General features: G+C 39.7%; 1 protein-coding gene across 4 annotated transcripts in view; it reads left to right on the top strand.

The window, feature by feature from the left end:
- Positions 1–16838, top strand: part of GAK (cyclin G associated kinase) — a 77071-nt gene extending 60233 nt beyond the window's left edge. For all 4 annotated transcript variants that reach the window (XM_062599104.1, XM_062599105.1, XM_062599103.1 and 1 more), the window contains 6 exons: positions 1799–1936; positions 2306–2425; positions 6177–6389; positions 7776–7924; positions 9729–9905; positions 11406–16838. In XM_062599104.1, the coding sequence (XP_062455088.1) occupies positions 1799–1936; positions 2306–2425; positions 6177–6389; positions 7776–7924; positions 9729–9905; positions 11406–11507 (899 nt within the window). In that variant the 3' untranslated portion in view covers positions 11508–16838. The remainder of the gene's footprint in view (positions 1–1798; positions 1937–2305; positions 2426–6176; positions 6390–7775; positions 7925–9728; positions 9906–11405) is intronic.
- The last annotated feature ends 5595 nt before the right edge of the window (positions 16839–22433 follow it).

Raw genomic sequence — 22433 nt, 5'->3', positions numbered from 1 at the left:
TCTTAATCTTTTAAATGTATTCAGCTGTAGGTAACCTTATCCTTATTTCTGTCCTTAGTTTTATTGTAGGAAAAGTGTTCATTCAGTAAGTGGTCATACATTTTTCTCATGCCAGTGTGAGAAACTTGTCATGGCAGGGAGCTTAAGCCAAAATTATTTCTAGCTTGGAGTTAGTACTGATCATTTTCAAGCCTGTTTAACACCTGGGAATGGCATATGGTACTGCAGATTTCTGAACTGATAGAAATTGTTGGAGACTTTGACTAGCCTTTGACAGCCAGTGACACTGCTGTATAGCAGATACCTGAGATTTTGACTACTGAGAGGCAAGTGCATGCTATTTCTCCCTTGGTCTCGGAGGCAGGAGGATGCATCTTAAGCCTGCAGAAAGGGCTGTAAATTTCCCTATTCATTCATTAGGCTTTAGCAGCTATTTTTGATCTGATACCTTCCTTTACGTGCATCAGGGAAATAAGACTATGCTGTAGTAGATACTGCCAGCACATGTTTGAGGCAGAGTATTTTGTATGTTCTCTTTGCAATTGTAAGGACTGTGTGGTTTCTTAACAGTATTAGTGGATTGAAGTGGTGGAAGGAATATTTAATTTGTGTCCATTTATTTCCTCAGACTAGATTTTCAGATAATAAGCTGTCATTTGATATCAGTATTAAGAATGTAAAATTGAGAAGCTGAGAGAAATGAAAAACCATGATAAAGCTTAAAAATGTCACTTTAGATGAGGATAGCTGCTGTTGGGTTAACTTTCCTGGTTCTGGGTCTCTGAAATATCTTAGTGCCACAAAGCATACCAGCTTTCCTGAAACATCGTTTTCCTCTGTAACGCTGATTTGTTGTAGTAGTGAAAGAATTGTTACTTTCAAAAGGTGTGCTGCCATACTGTGAACCTCTACAAGTTGTTAAAGAGACGGCTCAGAGCTGGTATGCAACTTTGAAGGATTATTCCTTACTTAGCAGCTCTTTGATGATAGTTTGTCTCTTATGCTGTATGTGAATGTGAAAGGGGAGAATTTGGGGACGAGAAGATGGCAGTGAAACCTGTATGTTGGTTAGGACATATGTTAGAAGTTAGTATCACACCTTTATATCCGTCTGAACTTTAACTATCTGATGGTCCATTTTAAATTGTCTTTGTGGTTTTGCTTTACACATAGAAAAGTGGCTTTTTGTCCATGGAGATAATGAGTCATTATAATCCTTTCCCAGAAGAGAACACTCGTGTTGTATCTTTGATTGCGTGTATTCATTAAGATATTGGACCTAAAAGGGAAGCTTCTTAGATTGCCAAACATTCCCTTTGTCCTGCATGGTCTGTTGAAGATAAATGTGCACAATGAAGTTACCTGGCTCCAACTGCTTAGTTTGTGGGCTGCTCGGTGACTTAGAGCACCATTCCTGAAGCACTGCTGATTTCTGATTACCTGCTGTGTTGTTAGGAACAGTAAAGTGCTCTCAAGTAATAATAGCTTAGATAATCCTTTTGCCCAGGAGCCCTAAGCTGTTGAATTCATAGCAGTGCTTGTGGATGAAAATACCTTCACTATGAAGTGTTTGGGTAAGCTTAAAAGTACAAGTGAAGGAATTGTGGTACTGTAAGCCTTCTAAGTATTGTTTAACAGCATGTGGCTGTGCTATGGAGTGCAGCAAACTAAATGAGAATTTACACAAGACAAGTAGTTGGCCAGCTGATAACGTGGTTACAGTTCTACAGGTATTCATGGCAAAATGTCTCTTGTTCTGATGATTTCATTAAAAGATAATGAATTTTTTCTTTTTTAGGAAATTTAACAGCAGAACCACCTAAAATATCATCATCTTCAAGCCAGCCTGATCTCTTAGGTGGATGGGATTCTTGGGTAGAGTCCTCAACAGCTAGCAATGTGACATCATCACAACTGAAGACAACTCTGTTTGAAGGTATGAATTAAATACTTCTATTAGAATAGAATAAGAAAAACTCCAAATTGGTCTGTTTAACCACCTGAAACTGCTGACTGCATCTTCAGGCCTTTATTTTTTTTTAACTGATTAAAGGACTCCATATTTAGTCTCTTTAGTAAGATGCTTGAAGTTTTGTTTTGCTTTTTGTCCCCGGAATAAGTTCAAAGCAGAAGAACCAAATAGTTTGTTGCCTTTAGTAACAGTGACTCTTGTCAGAGTAAAAAATTCCATGTAGCAAAATGCTGGGGAGGTTGTACTTAGGGTGCTTGTGGAAATGGTACTTTTACTGGTTCTTCTGAATTCCTGAATGTGACACATACATTTATATATTTTCTTATTATACAGGTCAAGCTTTTACCACAGGGAGCCAGTCCAGTGTATCTTCAGGTCCATCTTTCAGCCAAGCTAAATCTCAAAACTTCGACCCTTTTGCTGATCTTGCCAACCTTGGATCTAGTCTTCCAGGTAAGATCTTTTAAGATACTAATACTTAGAACAGATACTTTCTAATTTGCTTCTTTGCCAATAAAAGTAACTGATAGCTTATACAGAAGAAAAAATTTTCTTTTAATTGGTAACAACTAGTTTTTCGCAGCTATTGAGAATGGACATATAACGAGAAAAGACTTGAATCTTTACAGGGATGGCGTGAAAATTCCAGAACTGTATTTTAGAATATAATTATGGCTGTGGTTCAGGAACAAGATAGGCACTTAGTGCTTCAGAATCTAGCTGAAAAGATAAGAGAAGCTAGGGGTCTTCTATTCTAACTGAGCATGAGGTTTCTTATCTATCATTGATACTATGCTATAAAGGATATAAAATGGAGAACTGAATTAAGTTCTTGTTTAGACCTAAAATGGCAGTTCCATTTTCCTTTGGATTCAATACTTTGATTTAATTCAGTAGTCCTTTATAGCCCCATTACTCAAAAATCTGTTGTGATTGGGCCTGATTTGTGCCCATCTTGTACTTCCATACCAATTCCGTCAGCATTATGAACATTTGTCATTCTGCAGATCCCACAGTAATGTCTCCAGGATGTTTTGTTCACCCAAAATCAAATAGCCCTGGGGCATTCTCAAACCGTGAAAAAGTAAGGGCAGTAAAAGGAGCTGACTTGCATTTTAGGTCCATATTGCCATAGCAAATTACTAATTTGTGGCTGTTTCAATGAGATTGGATGCCAAGAGTCGAAGCAGCAATTCAGAACAGCCTGTAATTACCAAGTTGCAGAAATGTACTTCATCCTTTGTTTGGAACAGGAAGAGGATGAGGTGCTGAAGCCAATCTTCTGGCACTTTACAACTATTCTTGATTTCCCCAGAGTAGTAATTTGGTAGGTTGTGATGAATTCTATGCATCTTTGCATGCCAAAGTAGTAGGATAAGGAGGCAGTAGCTTTGAAGAGCCAGTGTTTTCTGTAAAGTAAATGTTAAAGGTAAGGGAAACTGATTCACCTCTTTTACACACTGGCAATCCTTGATAACTCATATGCAAAAGACAGCAGAAAAAACTCCTCCCAAATCCATTTCAAGAAAGAAAAGGATCCAGCAGCTGCTTGTAAGCAGTAAGGTGAACTGGAACATGAGGTGTTGACACAGGTAACGTTACCAGTGCTCTGGAAGTTAGCTTCGTAACTAATTTTGACAACTATACCATATCAGACTTACCCATATGAGTGATTTGCATGGCTGTCACTTGAAGCTTGCAACATACTTATATTTAGGTTTCTAGGTAAAAGCTTTATCCTGTTGCCCTAATAGTTAATACTGTGTTTCTGTTAGATCAAATATCCTCTCAGTGAAATTATCTTTACTGGAATACAGTGTAACATACAATGTGTGGCTTCTGTTGCCTGTGCGTCATTACTTGCAAAACTTAAAGTACTGGAGTAACTCCGATCAGGCTGCTCTGCAGTAAGCAATTTCTAAAATAACTAAATTTAATATTTCAGGAAACTGTGGACATGTTAACTCTTTATAGATAGTATGAGAAGAAAAAAAATCCAGTAACTTATCTTTGATGTTGACATGTAGGTATAAAGGATGTTGAACCAATGGAAGGAACTGCACTGATTTTTACAAGGTTTGGATTGATTCCTTACTCTTCCAGTTAGCTTTCAGGAGGAACATTACTCTGTTAAAATTCTCAGTACTGATATGGATTTTCAGAGAGAAGAGCTGGAATTTAGGGTTGTTTGTTAGTAGTGTTTTGAACTTTACATACAAAAGTATTATTCTGAAAGTGTTCTGAGTGAAGCCTGCTTAATTGTAGTGCTATACTAGCAGTTCAAAAATGATAGCTAAAAGTAGTAGTATTATACTAGGAGTAAACTGAGTAGTAATTGAGTTGGTCCTCTTAATTTCAGTAATAATCTTGCACGAGAAAGTAGGAATGTGCTGTTGAGACAATGAAGTGTTTGCTTATCCTATAGGAAGAGCTGGATAGTCTTGAAGTGATAAATATAGGATGATTTGCAAGAGTAATGGAATGAGATTGTTTTTCAGTGTGCAAGATCATGTACTTAGTCTGGAAGCAAGAATTTTTAGCTAACAGGTTAGAAATGACAGATGGAGCTGGTTTAGAGTGACTCTCCAAGTAGATGCTTTTATGAAAAAGGCAGTGCAATCCTAGATTATATCAATGGAGGTGTTTAGAAGCGTAGTATGTTGTATTGTACAAGGCACTGGTGAAACATCTTTATAAGCTGTTATAAATATATACAGTAGCTACGAATGTGTACGCTATCAGGAGTACCTGTGGCTGGGGAACCAATTCTGAAAGAGAAATTGAGTGTACATGTCTGGCCTGACAAAGCTGTCTGGGTGATTTTTTTTTTTTTTTTTTCTCTAAGGCTCCATGGTGTGTATCAGAGGAAAATGGCATAATTAGAAACAGGAATGGAGCAGGAATGTTTCAGCTGAAAGTTAAATTCTGATTATCATCAGCTGGATAAGAAAATAAGTGGAGATGCAGACATTATTTCCTTGAGAAAAATGGATTAATGAAATGGGATCATAAGCTTATTAATCAACACTGCCTTAAAATGTCTTACTTTTTTAAAGTTCATTAGTTCATCAAAGTTTAAAGTAAAGTTCATTAAACTTTCTGACTGATTTAAGCTGTAAAACCATATTTGACCACTGGTCTTGAATATATTTTGGCATTTTTAGGTAATTGTTCTGCCAGGAGGAGATCTAAATCTGTTCTTGGCTAGCATAAATGTGGTGTAAAAATTTTCTTTTCCAAAAGCTCTAGGCATATCTAAATTCAGCCACCATGCTGTTTTTTCTGTTGTGAGTTTATGCCATGAGATGTTACATTGCAAGTTGTCAAGGAAACTGATTTTCTAGAAATCTTTCTGAAGGAAGTCAATCAAGAGCAATCTAATCGTGGCTGAGTTTTGAATAATAGATCTCAGGCTAGTCTTCGTGATTGAGAACGGACTAGTGAATTAAAAATAGCAAAACTTTTTTCTGCTCAGTTGCTTACCTTGGGTATAATGGTGTGGCGAAAAGGCCATAGATGTTTTTGCCAGAGTAAATATCAGCTGAAGCCACTAAATGGCTCTATATGGCTTTAATGAAGGGAAATGGGGTCATACAAATCAAGGCAATATTATGTTGATACACACAGGCTGGAGCATACAATGGTGGTGATAACAGGCTTCAGCGTTTTTCCTCTTGTTTGTAACATTACCTGATAATGCTCCTACAGAATAGCTCTCTCATCTTTCTTATACAAGAAATTGCTCAAGAAAAGACTGAGAATATTTTCAAATTGCTGCTTTCAAAATATGCTACGCTTTGATCGTATAATTAGTCTTTCAGGATCTTTTGGTACGCGCTGTGACAGACACTGAAATATAATGAATTGGCAGGAGGAACTACTGTCAATGCGCAGTTTATTTTTCTGATGTGTATGTGCCTGCCTGAGACAAGCGAATGCTTCTGCTAAAACTAACAATTGCAGGCTTGAGGTTTAAGAGCTGGGAAAACTTCCAGTAATGGCTTTAATTCCTGTAATCCAAGTTATGTGTTATTCAAACGCTTAATATTTTATTGTTTTACATGCACTTTTCTGCTATGCTTTCCCTTTAATATTAGCATCACTGTAAACTGTGATTAGATGTCAAGGTTGGAAACTGGTTTACTGCATTGAATAGGTGACAGATACCAAGATGGACAACTACTGAATGAGTATTTATTGTTAGGTCCCTCCAGTGGTGGATTCCCAACTAGCGGGTTTGGTCAGAAGTCTGCTTCATCTCAGAAGTCAGGAAATCAGTGGCAGAAAAACACAAAACCACAGAGTACTTCGTGGCAGTCCCAAACTAAACCCAGCACACCAGCTAAACCCAATTATACAGTAAACTTCAGTGTGATTGGAGGACGAGAGGAAAGAGGAGTCAGAACTCCAGGCTTTGGTAAGCTTTCTGAAGATATTAGTGTAATGGCGTGTGTAAAATCAGTAAAATGTGCTTTTGGCTGAAGAAACTGTTGCACCTTCATCTTTTTATTTGCATGTAAATGATATTTAGTAGAAATCAAAAGAGGTTGAGAGGTTTGTCCTGCTTTTGGAAAGCTACACTGGACTATCACAAAGAGGAGCTAACTATGCAAACTTTGCAAATTTGAGTGTAAAGTCTCAAGGTTATATTTGTTAACCCAGATGGATGATGTTTTTGTATCTCCTGATTAGAAAGGTAAATTTACATGCATGTAGGGAGAAGTGGTTTATACCATTGCTTCCTGCTAGTTGACTTACGGATACACAGGCAAAATGATGCAAGCGTTCTCCCTAACTGAAGAGTAATAGCTAGTCTTAAAAATGATTGAGCTTAAACTTGTGGGAAATTTGTTTTAAATGGGGATGGGAATAGGGAGGGAATCATTGTCCTTGGAACCATTCCCTTAAAATATTCCAGACAAATATGCAAATCTAGAGGTACAGGGATGGGCATGACCTCTACACTTATCTTTTGGAAAATATTATTTTACTGGTGTATTGGTATCAGAATAATGCTTCCTCTTAGCTGACACATCATTGAACAACGAGGAGTCCTGTAAGTTGAAATGATTCTGATCTGCATCTGGAGGGAGGGATAGAATGACAGGCAGGAGGCAGAAGTTGTAATGTAGGGATGTCTGGATAACAGGAAAACTTTCACAGTGAATGTGGTCAAACCCCAGAACAAGGACCCAGAGATATTGTAGGATCTCAGCCTGAGTAAACAGTTAAACTGCAGCTGAGCAATACTCTTAGCAATCTAGTTGTTGCTGTCATTGAGGGGATTGCACTAGATGATATCCAGAGGACCCTTCCAAACTCAATTATTTAATGATTTGCTGAAAAAGTAAAATTTTGGGATACAGTTAAAACCTGTTTCCTATAACAACTGTTCTTGTTGATATTTTAATGCTTTATTATTTTATGTAAGTTTCAACATACTTAAATGTACAGTACATTCTTGACTAGAATATATGGTCATGTGAAACTACTGCACAGGAAATAGTTTTTTTCTATTAAGTAATCATTTCTAAAAACCCTAATAAGTAAAAGTATGCACCCACTCCCCCAAATCTACTTGCAATTACTGAAAAAGGATATAAAAGTGATTGGTTGTCACATGTATGAGGGTCTGTATTGCTGGACTGAAACCTTGTCATTGACCACTTCTATTCCTGTCTTTTAGTGTTTTAGAGTTTATCAAGCTACTCCAGGGTATTCATCATGGTAATGAGAAATGCCAGACACTTGTATCTAAGTGCCTTGCATTTCTCCAAGTTATATGATTTTTTTCCTTTTATAGGTCAAAAGCCAAAGGTTTCAGAAAATGACTTCGAGGATCTCCTATCTAATCAAGGGTTTTCAGCTAAATCTGATAAAAAGGGACCAAAGACCATTGCTGAGATGAGAAAACAAGAAATGTCAAAAGATATGGACCCCTTAAAACTGAAGGTTTGTTTAATAATGATTTTGATTCAAGGATAAATCTGAGCTTTTGCTTAGAAGTGCTGGTAACAGCAGGAAGATACAGTGAGTGACAGAAGAAATGGATAAAGCAGAAATATTTTATTTGCAGTGAATGATCTTGTCATGTGATTGTACAAATTAGCATAAACTACATTCAGTGGGTAATGAAGTAGCAGGGATATTACTGCACAAAGTGTGTAAGCCCCCAAAGGTTTCTGAATTGGTAAAACTTTCATATAAATGTGGGGATAACAAAGCAGCAGAGATGTAATGAGTTGTGTTGCAGGTATGCTGTTCTAAGCTAAAAAGTTTAGAAGGGATGGTAATGTAATCTTGCATGCCTCTTGCATGAAATGATAAGAATTGATTTTTTTATTTCTCTTTTAATGGAAAGGGGAAAAGAGTATAATGGGCAGAAAAATATGGGGAAAACTGGGCTTCATAGTATGAAGAATATTGTAACACAACTGAAATTCAAGAGAACAATTTGGATACAACCTTAGTTTTGAAGTTAGGTACCTCTCTCCTGATATTCTGTTCGTTAAAGCTAGCCATTTATTAATAAAAGGCCATTGCCTAATTGTAAACTAGACTTGTTGACTATGAGTAACTTACTACTGACAATTAAGAGGGAGAGAGATTTCCCTTTTCTTTCAGCTAAACTTGGAGAACTTAAGAACCAGCACTGTTGCTGGTCTGTTTTTTAAGCCAGAATTGTTTCCCCAGCAAAGACTGATTTAATTGTTAATATAGAACTGTAATTTTTAAAGAACAGGAAAATGAGATGAGCTGTTTTCAGTTTGAGCATTTACTTGCATTTACTAGTAAACTACTACTACTGACATCCTGAGAAATTACTAAACAATGCTATTTTAGAGATACACTATTAAATAGAAGTTTTTATAGTCTGTGGGATGTTATCTAATCAGCTGTTTAGTTTTTTGTTATATTACTTGTTGATAACACTAAGCATTAATATATTTTCACAATTGTGTTTGAAGTCCTTGTTGTGCTTTAGAAAAGAATTTTGGAGGGGTCCTTGAAATTGTTCTTACAAAACATCTTATCTGAAGTGTGCAGAGCTTGCAGGACTATCCTTTAACATAAATCACTGTAAACAGAAATGAATGTTTTATTATGATACTCAGCACTGGTAGAGGGCACAGAATTTCGTATTACATAATGTCATGTTAAATGAAGGTGCTGTTTCACTCTATCACAGTAGTTTGAATATTGTGATATAAAGTCTGTGAAATGACTGATTATTCTAATTAACTTTCAAGGGGATATCTGAAAGAACATGTCAGTTGTGCATTTTACAGATTACTGAAGTAGTCATTAATGGTTAATGTGCATGATTTGGAACTTTTGTGTACCAGTCAGGTAGGAATCTTAAAGACAGCAAAGAAATTAATGTTATGCTCTCACAGGAAAGTAATGTAGCAACAGATGTTTTTAATTACTCTTCTCAATTTTCTTGTCATTAATGATACAGGATTTTATAATTGGTAACTATCTCAGTAATTTCTCTTGTCATGACTGAATCTCTATAGTCAAACTAATATATGGGAATTTCTAGTGGTAGATGTAAAATGTGACTGGCTAGCAACCTTGGATAACTGATTGAAGAACATTAAGACTGGGGTGAAGAGAACAGCATGCCAACTAGAATAGGTCTTAATCTTGTAACCTTGTACAGAGTAATGAGTGAGGGTTATGTGTCTAGAAAGAATGAGGATGTTTACATGTGTTGTTGCAATGAAGTTCTTATGCATTCTGTTTTTCCCAGATTCTTGAATGGATTGAGGGAAAGGAGAGAAACATCAGAGCATTAATATCCACTCTTCATACTGTGCTTTGGGAAGGGGAAAACAAGTGGAAACCAGTTAGTATGGCAGATTTGGTAACTCCAGAACAAGTTAAGAAGTACTATAGGAAAGCAGTACTTGTAGTTCATCCAGACAAGGTGAGTGTTCCGCTGGCTTTCTCTTTCTTCTACTTTTAGAAAGAAAGAATAGAAACTGCTTTTACTGTCACTGACAGATCACACAGCCTTGTTTCTTGATTAGCAACTTAGATGCTTTGCACTTTGCTTAGATAGTCTTCTGATTTTGGTAGCCTGTGGCATCCAGATAGTGCAGATTTTTTTCGGTCATTCTGACACAGCACAGAATTTAACAGACCAATCTTAGCAAGTAAAAGATCCTTTGAAGGTCATACTGAGCACTAAAATCAGTTTGGCTGGGTTCTGACTTCTGGCAGCTTTAATGCAGATTAGTGGAATCTACTTTATTTCCACTAGCTGAGTTTTCAGGTCTTCTAAAGTTATTTACTACTATATGAAGACCCAGAGTCTACCACAGCAAAACTTGGTGGTGGGGGGGGAACAGTTAAACCTCTGCTGGAAATCACTCAGCAATTGAAAAATATATTACACAAAATTCCAGTTGGCTATGAAGAACTTGCATTTTTCTGCTGCTGTTAATTTCCCAGTGTATGAAAATTTCTTCCGAAACATTATTCTAGGCAATTTCTTACATATAGCTATGTTAAATATACTTGATTTGAATATTAATGCATGCCTTGGTTGGTGTGTCAGTAGTAGTTGAATAAATCTGTCTTGTTGCATCCATAACAAACAAGACCATCCCTTTTTCTTCTCCTTCTTTTTTCCTATCTCTGACCATGTGTTGTTTTTCCACCCTTATGCTGGTTTGAGCTGTTTGTGCAAGCCCTCAGATTCATCAGTGTCAGATGTGACAGTTGTCTTTTTCTTGATTTCTTTTCTGACACTTTAGGGTCCTTTTTGTGAGCTGCTTTAAGTGCTACACCTGGGAAAAGCTGAGCAGCAGGGGAAAGGAGGAAGCTACCAGAGGAGAAATTAAGGCTTCCCTCTTGTGTTAAAGAACCTATTACAATGGCTTATGGCCTATGGGACTGGATATTTACTAACTGCAGAGGCTGGTTTGACTGCTGTAAAGTAGGCAGGGAATCAGTAGCTCTGTCTCACTTGTCCATTGAGCAAAAAGTTCAGTGTGTTTAATGTTGAACCTGAACATTGTTCGTAACCAGCAACAGATGTTTCTCCAGGAAGTATCATCCAAAAGGAGCATTCTTGGAAACAGTGCTTAAATCTTATTGCTATGTGCTAGTGCAAGGACTGTCAGGAATAATTCTTACAGTGAGCAAATTTGGTTTTTTCAGAGCTATTTTCTAAAAATATAGTTTTCCAGCTGTTCTTCTCATAGCAAGTAGTTTTAGCACAGTTTCAATTTAACAATTACACTAAAAGTTTTAAGTAATGTAAGGAAATCGAGGCTTCAACTCTGTGGTAATTGGGGACTGAGCTGTGTTTGCAAAATTATAGTCTTGTGTTCATTATAATAGCAAATGAAAGAGGATGAAGTCTTTCCTAAGCCACATCATAATTCCTACTATTTTATACTTTTGTTCTGTTTATTTTCAGGCCACAGGACAGCCTTATGAGCAGTATGCCAAAATGATCTTCATGGAATTGAGTGATGCATGGTCAGAGTTTGAAAACCAGGGATCAAAGTCCCTGTTCTAAAACTTCACCTCTTACAGAATTTTTTCCAGTAATATGAGGCTGAGCCATGGAGCTGAGCTCTGTCATGACCTTACTGCGCCTACAATTTAGGAAATACTTTTCTGTGATTTCAGAACAGTTTGAAATCATGCGTTTAAATATGATATATTTTGTAGTATAAGGCATTATATAGATGCATTAAGCAAACAGCTGCTCAGTACTTTAAGAATCAGTCTGGAAGTAGAGATTTCCTTTCAATTTTAAATATGGTAAAATGGGATTTTAATGATGTTTCCTGGTATCTGGTATACTAGTATCAATTGTAAATCATTCCAGATCCACAGATCTTTGTTTAAAGACTCTTTCCCTCAATTTGTTATTCTCATTAGTTTTACGTGATTTGATTTTGATGTTTACCTGTCGCCTTACTCAAAGTGCTTTAGTCATTGGCAGTGCATTTGCTTGGCTTATCTCAAATCTGAAGGTGTATATTTTCAGTTTTATTTTATGTAATCAATCTGATAATCATTCTGTAAATTAAAATGTTTTCAGACAATACCTGTGTTACTTACAATGAATCAACTAGTTGTTTAGTCAAAGATCCCAGCTGTGGGAAAGTCAGCCAGAATTGCTGTTTTTTAACAGATCATGAACAATAGAAACAAATCTTGACTTTAAGATCTGCATGTTCCCCTTTTATTAATTACAAATTTTGGAAGGCAATACTATCTGACCAGTGCTTATTTTCCTAGTTCTTTAAATTGTATCTTTTGCTTCTGATTTCAGTGGAATGTGCCTTCCAATGGACTTTACTATGATAGAAACTGTTATTCTGAAAGCTGAAGTGCGAGCACAAACCATTTTACTCTGTTATGAGTACATGTTACTTTACAAGTCCTCTGGAGAGCATTTAGAGTGCTTTAATTTTTTTCTGCATGTCTGAACTTCTGTATTTTGAGATACGCATGACATCAGTGTATGTGAAAATATTAAGGTTCACTGGTAGTGTCACATTTCTGCTCCTACACTTTCCACGCGCTGGCTGGTACAAAATAGGTAAAGACCCAACTTGAGAACAAAACTTGCCATTTTTGTCATCCATCTTATAGTGGCAATTTTTCAGTAGTGCTGGAGTAAATAAATGCCAATGACCAATTGTATAATAACAAACTGCAAATCTCATAGCAAGTTTGGAAATGCTAAAAGTCAGAAATGGTGTATTAAAGTTTTGGTAGCTCTTTCTTGGAACAATGTAGTTCAGCCATCTATGTAGATAAAGACATTTCAATCATCTTGCCATTGTATCTATTTTTCATGCTTAATTTGAGAAGTAACCTATAACATTGTCAGATGCAACTCTTCAAATGCGCAACAGGAAAAAATGAGATTTCTAATGATGAGTAAACAGTATCGTTGCATGAGGTTTTCTACTGCCAAACCAGCTTGTGAGCTGATGGGATAGAAATTTGTGAATACGGGGTGCAATTTATAGTTGCTCAGATCTAAGTTATCTGTTAATGTCTCTCTGTAGTAGGGTGTGTGTTTGGATATATACACCATATATTCAATTACTGTGATTTCTTTTAAATATAGAGGCCAGAATCAGGTGGAAGGTTATGTATTATTCAGAGCTGCAACTGTATTTCAGTTGCTGCTCCGAAGCAGTCTTAAATCTCAGGTTTCTCCTTCATGAAAATAGGTAACATCTCATTTAGAGTAAAGGAACTAATTTTTTTTTTTTATTGGGACATAGTTCTTGTCATGCAGGGTCTGCATCCGTAGAAATTAAAGGCTTCTGCTGGTAGAATAGATGTGTTGGAGACCTGCATGCTTTTTTTTTTTTTTTTTAAACAGGTCTAAAGCAGATGATATATAGTAATAGGCTTAAAAATAGATGCACCGCCCTGTAGTGACTGGCTGCATACTTTTTTAAAAAACTGTTCATTTCAGCATATTCAGGGACCTGAATTTGGAGGGATATTTTGCTAGTTTCTTTTCTTGAATATGTTCATGATTTAAAACACACTGGAATTTGGAGGAAAAAATCTTCTGTCTGCTTTGTATGCTTGGTAGCATTTTGTGGGTGATACCAGTTCTCTAGTGTTTTGTTCCCTCTTGTTTTCAAAGTTTTATTGGGCAGCAGAGAAGAACCTTAGGTGTGATTTTAAGTGAGCAGGAAAAGAGCATAGGTGTTTTATTTGAAACTGAAGATATCATGAAATCAACTTCCCTTTTTAAAGATCTGGAGAATCATGAAGCTTGGCAGTGGTTTCTTCCACTGGCATTTCGACAGTAACTGAAATCAGTCAAATTTTGGAAGAAACCCTCAACTTGTTTTATGGCTTAAGCAGCTCTGGCCCTCAGTGAGGGAACTACCTGACCACCTCTATACTGTTGCTTTCTCTTTTTTGAGTTTAGATTCCAGGAATATAGGAAAGACTCTACAAATCCAGTATACTCTAAAATCTTGACAGTGCTTTGGTTTTGTTTTTGTTTAACTGATGTTTAACAGTGCTGCATACAGGAATGTACAAAAAAGGCAGAGTTTCAGTAAGGCCTTTTTAAATTTTGAAATTTCATTTAGTAATGAGCATGAGCACAGTAAATGCATGCTGTGTTTAGATTATAAAACATCACGAGGAACAGGTTTAAGGCTTATACATTACGTTCTTCTAATGGAATCTGGAAGAGGCAAATCAAGGGGAACTTTATGTAAACTTAAATTAAGTCTTAAACAATGTTGCTGTTAAAGGAGTTGTTCAAAGACAAAAGTCCAAGAAGATCTATTTGAACTCCTCTAGAAATAGCCATCAGAAATGGTAAAAGTTGTATGTAAGTGCTCTTCCCTTTCACACCCTCTGAACTTCACGGTTGTGTGCTTTACAGGATAGGACTGTACCCAAACCATCATATATGTATGTCACTATAGTTATATTATTAATGTCCCATGAATTGAAAGAATTTCAATATATACTACAAGAAAATTGATTAAGCTGAGACTTGGTCAGAAAGTTTGAATTCTGTGGATGTAAAATGCAGAGTTTCCATTCCAGCTTGTTATGCCATGCACAGTTAGATTTTTAAATGGTGAAATGAAATAATGCCCTGAAAGCTAGATTTTTATCTGCTTCTGCTGATTGCAAAACTTGAGGTTCAGGTAAATGGAAGTGGTGTCACCAGGGCTGAAGATACCAGACTTCACATGTGGCACTGAAAGCTCTGTTGTGAAGCTTCTCCTTTTCTCTTGCACCTCATTGTGCCTTCTGGACCATGTTTCTTGTTTGAAGTTTCTTTTTGTCTGTTAGTGGAAAAGAAGTGTAACTGTTCATTGCAGCCTCACAGGATCCAGTTCTTAAAATTGGGTAGTGTCAACTGCTATTGCAGAAGCAAAGTAAAAACAATGCGATATAGATTGAGAGAACAGTAGAGAACATCTGGATTCTAACAGGCATCTGAAAGTTATTCCCTCATTCACTCTTTGCTGGCTGACTTCTGCTTATGCTTAAAGACTGGTCTAAACTGGTAGGCAAAACGTTTCTGTGTTTCCTGCTTTTCCAGCCTTTTTTGGAAGTGCTACTGACTGATTATAGACAAGTGGCAGTACAAGAAGATTGGCTTTTTTGAAGGTGTTGCTATGGAGGAGGGCCTATAAAATGAGGCTGGTTTCCACTAGTTATTTCTGAAGTTGGTTGTTAGTTGTAAGATTTGGAGAGCCGGACAACCTAGCTGTTGAAAGAGATCAGTGAATAAGAAAGTGTTAAGAGTCCATGTGGTAGGACCTGCCAAAGGAGGAAGAGCGCAATGTTTTTGACCGTCTAGCAGATACCAGTTGGTTCCATCTGTTGTTTCCTACTGCTGTCGGAGTTGACTTATCAGCAGGGAAGAGAAAGCAAAGTGAGCAGTTAAGCTCACATCCGTATTAAATCAAGCAGTTAATATTGCTAGTGGGTACTGATACAGAGGCATGAAATGGAGGAAAAGTCCCTCTGCTTTGTCACTTGGGTGAAGTTCAAATAGTTTGCTAATCAGTGGTAGCTTTTTCCAGCAGTTATAGAAAACAAAATCTACAACAGTGCTAATTGAGAACACTTCCATGCAACAGTGACAAAGTTTTTGGTATTGCATTTATGAATAATTTGTGCTCATGAAATAAATGCCTTGCTTATCTGGATTTTCTTGTTGATTCCAGAAAGTTCCTCCAAAGTTGTCCTGCCAGGCATAAAATGAGTTCCTTCCTGAGTTTGTCTCAAAGCTGCATGCAGAGGATTAATATGTTGCACTAACAGAACCAGAGCCTGAGCATAACTGAGGTCTCAGCTGCCCTTTGGGATTGCTGGGCTACACAAGCTATTCCACCTCCCAAGACCTGACAACAGCTTCTAGTTGGTGTCAATGTATGTTTGCATGGTCATTGGCCATAGCATTCTTTGCTTTTCAAAGGAAATATTTCAGGGGTTGCATAAATGTGGTGATTTTGCTCCTTAGCTTTGTCCTGAATTGTCTAACAATTGCAGTGTAATCAATGCTTTGTAAATAAGTTCTGAAGTCCTGTACAGTTGCCTGTGCTTTATTGGTCAGTTGACACTTTTATGTCAAGAACTTGCAGGTGATTGACCTGCCAAAGCTGTAGGAGGAATGTATAATTTCCCACCACTTGAGTCTGTCCCTAGTGCAGAGTGGTTCTGTTTACCAGATCATGAGTGGCTGGCAGCAATGTCCCAGGTGGTTGTGTATTAAGCGATGGGATGACTCAGTTGAGCTGCTGTTCTAATATTGATCAATCTTGCAATGTTTGCTTGCTCTCTGAGTGAGCTTATTGTAAACCGCAGCTTAGGCTGCATCAGACTTTGAACATGTGCTCCAAAAATAACTCAGTCGTTTTATGAAGGATACATGTTTGTCATGGAAGTTTTTATTACTAACAGAGGATTAAGAGGCATTGTGAGAGCTCCTGAAACCCTCTTTAGTGGAATGTACTGTATATTTGCTGTTTAGTCTTCTAGAAGCAATTGTCATCTCCATGATGAGGACTTGGCTTGTTCTGAGATCCTTACTGTAATTACTAGTAGTTGTGATTGTACTTTCTGTATCGGTGATTTTTCTGATTTGGAGTGGGCAGAAAGACAAAATATATATTCGAGTCCTATTTTTGCCATCTTTCATCAGAAAACACAATGTACTGGGTAGTTTTGCTACTAGTGAAATGAAAATCTATACTTGTATGTATATAAAGGTAAAATAGTCAAATTAAACCTTGTTTTAAAAAAATGAATAGGTTTAATGTTTGGCACAATGTCCTTGAAAAGATTTTGCTTTGAAATGTATTATGACTTAACCAGTGATCAATTAAAACAAACCAAATAATTTTTGCCTGTTTCTTTCTTTAGCAAGGGAAAATGAGCTGAAGATACCCCAAAGCATTTCCACTGCTTTTTTTGGAATAATATATGAGCACTTAGAGAAGTGGCTCTCACTGAGGTAAACTGAACTTCACAGATCACTTGTCCCTCTTTGAAACAGTGCTCCTCTTCAGGAGGGTCGGTCTCCCCTATTTCAGAGGGGGTAGGATGCTGTCCAGTTTGCAGGTGGTTTTTTCCTTTTCCCATCTATTAGAAGGGGCTCTGGTGCAGGAGCCAGGCCCTGTGCTTGCTGGAGCAACATTGTTTCTTCTGGGGATGCTCTTGTACAGGGGCTTAGCAATAAGGAGTGGAGGGGGAGAGCAGGGACGAGACTGAGGCAGGAACAGCCTGGGAGAAAGTGGTGGAGTTGAGCAGCTTGGTGGAAGGAGACAAGGTAATGAACAATCGCAGATCTGCAGTATGTGAGGGGATATTGGAGAGGGAAGAGTCACTGCTGAGGTAATACTAACAACTGGGCTGCAGGTGCCAAGAGGACCCTGGTTTTAGCCTGTGCTCCCCAACAGGAATGGAAGAAACAGTTTTTCAGAGTGGGGAACAAGTCACTTAAGGACATTCAGAAAGTAGTGGTGTATGTGTTGTGATGGAGTATAAAAAGCATGGCAGCATAGGATTGCCAAGCAAATTCAGAGTGGTGGGAGAGGATTACCACAGGTGATTCCTCAAGAAGGGTGGAAAACAGGATATGGGAAAATGCCTATGCATGATATGAGGAGGATGGTTGGGATTAGGCAGTACGGACTGGAGGAGACTGCAGAAGGCACATTGAGGATGAGAGGGAAAGAAGAGAAAATGGAGAATCTTGGGGCATGAGGTGGGAAGGAGGAGTACTAGCAAAATGAGAAGTAAGCATAACGAAGTTGGATTAGGGAAGAGTATGAAGCATGGGGGAGACCTGGAGTAGTGTGTGTATGAGAAGGGCTTTCTGGAAAAAGGTTTAAGACTTCCTAGTAGGGTCTCAGATGCAGCTCTGGAGAGAGAAGGAAGACCTCTTTGGAGAGGGAGATAAAGGGAAAAGCAGAGACCACACAGACTGCAGAGAATCTAGGGAAAGAAGTAATCAAAGGACCAGCATCACTCTCTGTGCTGACAGAAGACCCAGTTAAGGTTAGCCAGTGCAGGAGCCTCAGGGACTGAAGGATTGCAGGTTATTGCAAGGTCCAGAGAAGCAATATGTGTGCTACCTCAACATCCCCTTTCTTCAATGTGTTTCACTGGGCACCAGCAGGTTGTGATGCTTGTGTGATGTCTATGCTGGGGTTCATTCCCATCTGAATATAAATTTGGGGATAAAAGTGCTGCACTCTGCCCTACCTCCAGAAGCAATCTGAGGGGTAGATCTGTCTCAAAAGGCCATGAGTGTGTTCTGCTGGTTTACCAACAAGCTTAGATACGAACTTCAGGTTAGCTTTGGGAAAGTCATAAAAACTGGGGTGAAGGAGAACACCGGGACACTAGCCGAGCCCTTGCCTCATGGCTGTTGTGAACTGCTGCAGTTCACTTCGTGGACTACCTGCTTTACCCCCGCAGGAGCTCAACCCTGCTGTCACCCCAACATATGTGAACCTCTGACCTGCTGGAAAATGGAGTTTGAATTCCTGTGAACTGAAGGGCTCTTCCTGTTTGAACCTCACTCTGCCAGATTTCTGTGTAGGCAAGGCATTATGCAGTGGTTGAGAGTCTTGTCATGAGGCTTCTCATCTTGTGAGCTCCATCCTGCCCCTGCATCACCTTCAGAGCAACTTGCAACACTTTCACATCTGCAACATTGGTAATGTTCATTCTCTGCTTGCTACTCCTAATAGCCTGGGCTGATGATAATTTGATATTAAGCTAAGCCTTCTAGTGCTTTCTCACTGAACAGCTCTTCTCCCTGCATCCCTCAACAACAAGCTGCTACTTTCATCATTACTGTTTACAATATCTCAGTAAATTCGCAAGTGATTCGAGAGCACTGATACTCACTTTGAGTGCCTTACTACTGCAAGGAAAAAGGAGTTAGTGAGCTGCCCCTTTCATGCATATGCAGAGCCTCCATCCTCAGACACATTTGAAAAGAATTTCGTAATTTTGTAGAATCATAGAATCAGTAAGGTTGGAAGGGACCTCTGGAGATCACTTAGTCCAACCTCCCTGCTCAGCAGGGTCACCTAGAGCATATTAGACAGGATTGCATCCAGGTGGGCCTTGAAGATCTCCAGAGAAGGAGACTCTACAACCTCTCTGGGCAACCTGGTCCAGTGCTCTGTCTCTCTCACAGGGAAGAAATTCCCCCTCACATTCAGGCAGAATTTCCTGTGCTTCAATTTCTGCCTATTGCCTCTTGTCCTGTCACATGGGACAACTGAAGAGAGTTTGTCCCTGTCCCCTTGACACCCTCCCTTCAGGTACTTGTACACATTGATAAGATCCCCTCAGTCTTCTCTTCCCCAGGCTGAAGAGGCCCAGATCTCGCAGCTGTTCCTCATGGGGCAGGTGCTCCAGCCCTCTGATCATCTTTGTAGCCCTATGCTGGACTCTCTTCAGCAGCTCCATGTCTCTCTTGTACTGGGGAGCCCAGAACTGGTGCAGTACTCGAGGTGAGGCCTCACCAGGACTGAGTGGAGGGGCAGGATCACCTCCCTTGGCCTGCTAGCAACACTCTTCCTAATGCAGCCCAGGAGACCATTGGCCTTCTTGGCCACAGGGGCACATTGCTGGCTCATGGTCAACCTGTCATCCACCAGCACTCCCAGGTCCTTCTCTGCAGAGCTGCTCTCCAGAAGGTCAGCCGCCAGCCTGTTCTGGTGCCTAGGGTTGTTTTTCCCTAGGTGCAGGACCCTGCACTTGCCCTTGTTGAACCTCAGGAGGTTCCTCTCCACCCAGCTCTCCAGCCTGCCCAGGTCTCTCTGAATGGCAGCACAGCCCTCAGGTGTGTCAGCCACTCCTCCCAGCTTGGTAGCATCAGCAAACTTGCTGAGGAGGCACTCTGTCCCCTCATCCAGGTCATTGATGAAAAAGTTGAACAGGATGGGACCCAGTACTGAGCGCTGGGGGACGCCACTAGCCACAGGCCTCCAACTGGACTCCACGCCACTGATGACAACTCTCTAAGCTCTGCCTTTCAGCCAGTTCTCAATCCACCTTCCTGTCCACTCGTCTAAACCACACTTCCTGAGCTTATCTAGGAGGATGTTATGGGAGACAGAAGGAACTGTTCCATCACCTTTCCAAGAATGCAGGTGAGGCTCACGGACCTATAGTTGCCTGGGTCCTCCTTCTTGCCTTTCCTGAAGACTGGAGTGACACAGGCTTTCTTCCAGTCCTCAGGCACCTCTCCAGTTCTCTAGGGCCTTTCAAAGATGATGGAGAGTGGTCTGGCAACAACATCTGCCAGCTCCCCCAGTACCTGTGGGTGCATCCCATCTGGGCCCGTGGATTTGTGGATGTCTAGCCTGCCCAGAAGGTCTCTAATCCTTTCCTCCTCAACCAAAGGAAAGTCTTCCCTTCTCCAGACTTTCTCCCTCACGTCCAGGCTCCGGGATTCTTGAGGGCTGCCCTTAGCAGTGAAGACTGAAGCAAGGGCGGCATTCAGTAATTCTGCCTTCTCTGTATCCCTTGTCACCAGGGCCCCCGCCCCATTCAATAGCAGGACCACATTCTCCCTAGTCGTCCTCTTGCTGCTGGTGTATTTGAAGAAGCCCTTAACATCCCTTGCCAGACTCAATTCCAAATGGGCCTTAGGCTTCTTTGTCGCGTCTCTACGTACTCTGGCTGCATTCCTGTAATTCTCGCAAGTGGCCTGTCCCCTCTTCCACAGTCTGTGTACTTTCTTCCTCTGTTGGAGTTTTGTCAGGAGCTCCTTGCTCATCCATGCAGATCTCCTGCCCCCTTTGCTGTGCTTCTTTCGCCTTGGGATGCACCGCTCTTGAGCTTGGAGGAAGGGAGGTTTGAATACTAGCCAGCTCTCCTGGACCCCCCTTCTTTCTAGGGCCTTAACCCATGAGATTCCTAATTTGGAGTCCTGTCCATGCCAGATGGAAATCCTCCTCTGTAGGCAGGTGTCAGTGGGAGATAAATAATTTCTCCAGCTAGGCAGGATGGGTTATGAAGAAGTAACATGGCCTTAAATTCAATACAAAATCAAAAGGAGCAAATGAAAGGGCAAGAGCACATAGGGGATAAAAAAGGCAGCAGAAACACTGCTGTCCTACAGTGGTGTGTGATACAGCCTGCGGCAATCTCAGTGAAAGCCTTCCAGCTCTGCACTGTTGACCACATCTGCTTTAGACGTGGAAGAGCTGAAGAAGATGCAACGTGTCCTGCCGTAGCTCTTTGTCTGCTATGCAGATGTGAGGAATACAGGATCCTTTCCACTTCTGGCAGATTTTTACCCTCTGTACAGTGGCATTAAGAAGGAAAAAATGGAGAACGTAAGTTTATGAACTTTCACTGGAAGGATAACTTGCTTTCAGAACAAACTGACTAAGGGTGTGAGGGATTTTTCATATCCTGCAGTCTCTAAGACCGTCCTGGCTCTGTTCCTGGGTGGCCTCCATACCTTCGCAAAGTTTTGGGCGTGAAGAAAGTTTGACTGTAAGGTTCTCTGGTCTGTAATGCTTATGGCAGGCTAGAGAATTAGTTAGCCCCTCTGCCTGAAGAGAACATTTAATATGGCTGTATCTATCTGTGAGCTTCACTGTCTGCTTCCTCACAAATGCTTTTGGTGATCAGGAAGGCAGAAGAAGTGCTCTTCAAGCTGCAGTGTGTTGATGGTCCCATGTCCTGAGTGTGCCTCCCTGTCACACAGTCTGCAATGTATTTGACAGCAGGTTTCTTGGTGTGCAAGACAAAACTGGAAGTAGCAGATCATTCAACTTGCTTGTAAATCTAATTTTAATGACAAGCTCCTTAAAAGATTTAAGATTGCAGCTGTTAAACCATTTTTTTTTCTTCTCCCATGTGAAATTAATTGAAGTACCTAGCTGTGGATTTTGAGTATTGGTCTAATTCTTGCTGGGTTTGGAAAGAGGAATATTCTGTTTGTGAAATAACTTGAACAGCAAGTACCATGGAAACACTTCAAGAAATAAAGAGCCTAAGAATATCTGGCTGTACTTGATGCCTGTCAATGTGGAAATGCCATGTATTGTGAAATGCTCCATTTTTTCCTAGCTTAATGTTTGAGTTAGATGCTTCCATCATGTCAGCTCCAGACAGATTCTCAGCTCCTCACCTAATCCCTGTTAGTTGGGTCCTGTCAATTTCATTATGAAGTTCAGAAATATTAGGTGATGTTGACAGCCTCCCTAGCAGCTGTTAACAGAGCACTTGACCCTAAACCTTTCCTGTCTTCAGTGTTCAACACTGCAGCTTTCAACTGGCTTTAGCCAAAAAAGCAATGAATTTAGTAAACTTCATGCAGAAACCGATCATCAGCAAAGTGGAACTAAAATGTGAAAATGGGCAAAAACATGCAGCCAGGAGCTGTTGTAATTGATTTCATGGCTTCTCCTTTCCCACTGTTTGCTTGCCCTGTCCAGATCCTGGC

Source organism: Rhea pennata, chromosome Z, assembly GCF_028389875.1.
Source record: "Rhea pennata isolate bPtePen1 chromosome Z, bPtePen1.pri, whole genome shotgun sequence".
NCBI lineage: Eukaryota > Metazoa > Chordata > Aves > Rheiformes > Rheidae > Rhea > Rhea pennata.
This window is presented reverse-complemented; position numbering and strand designations above follow the sequence as displayed.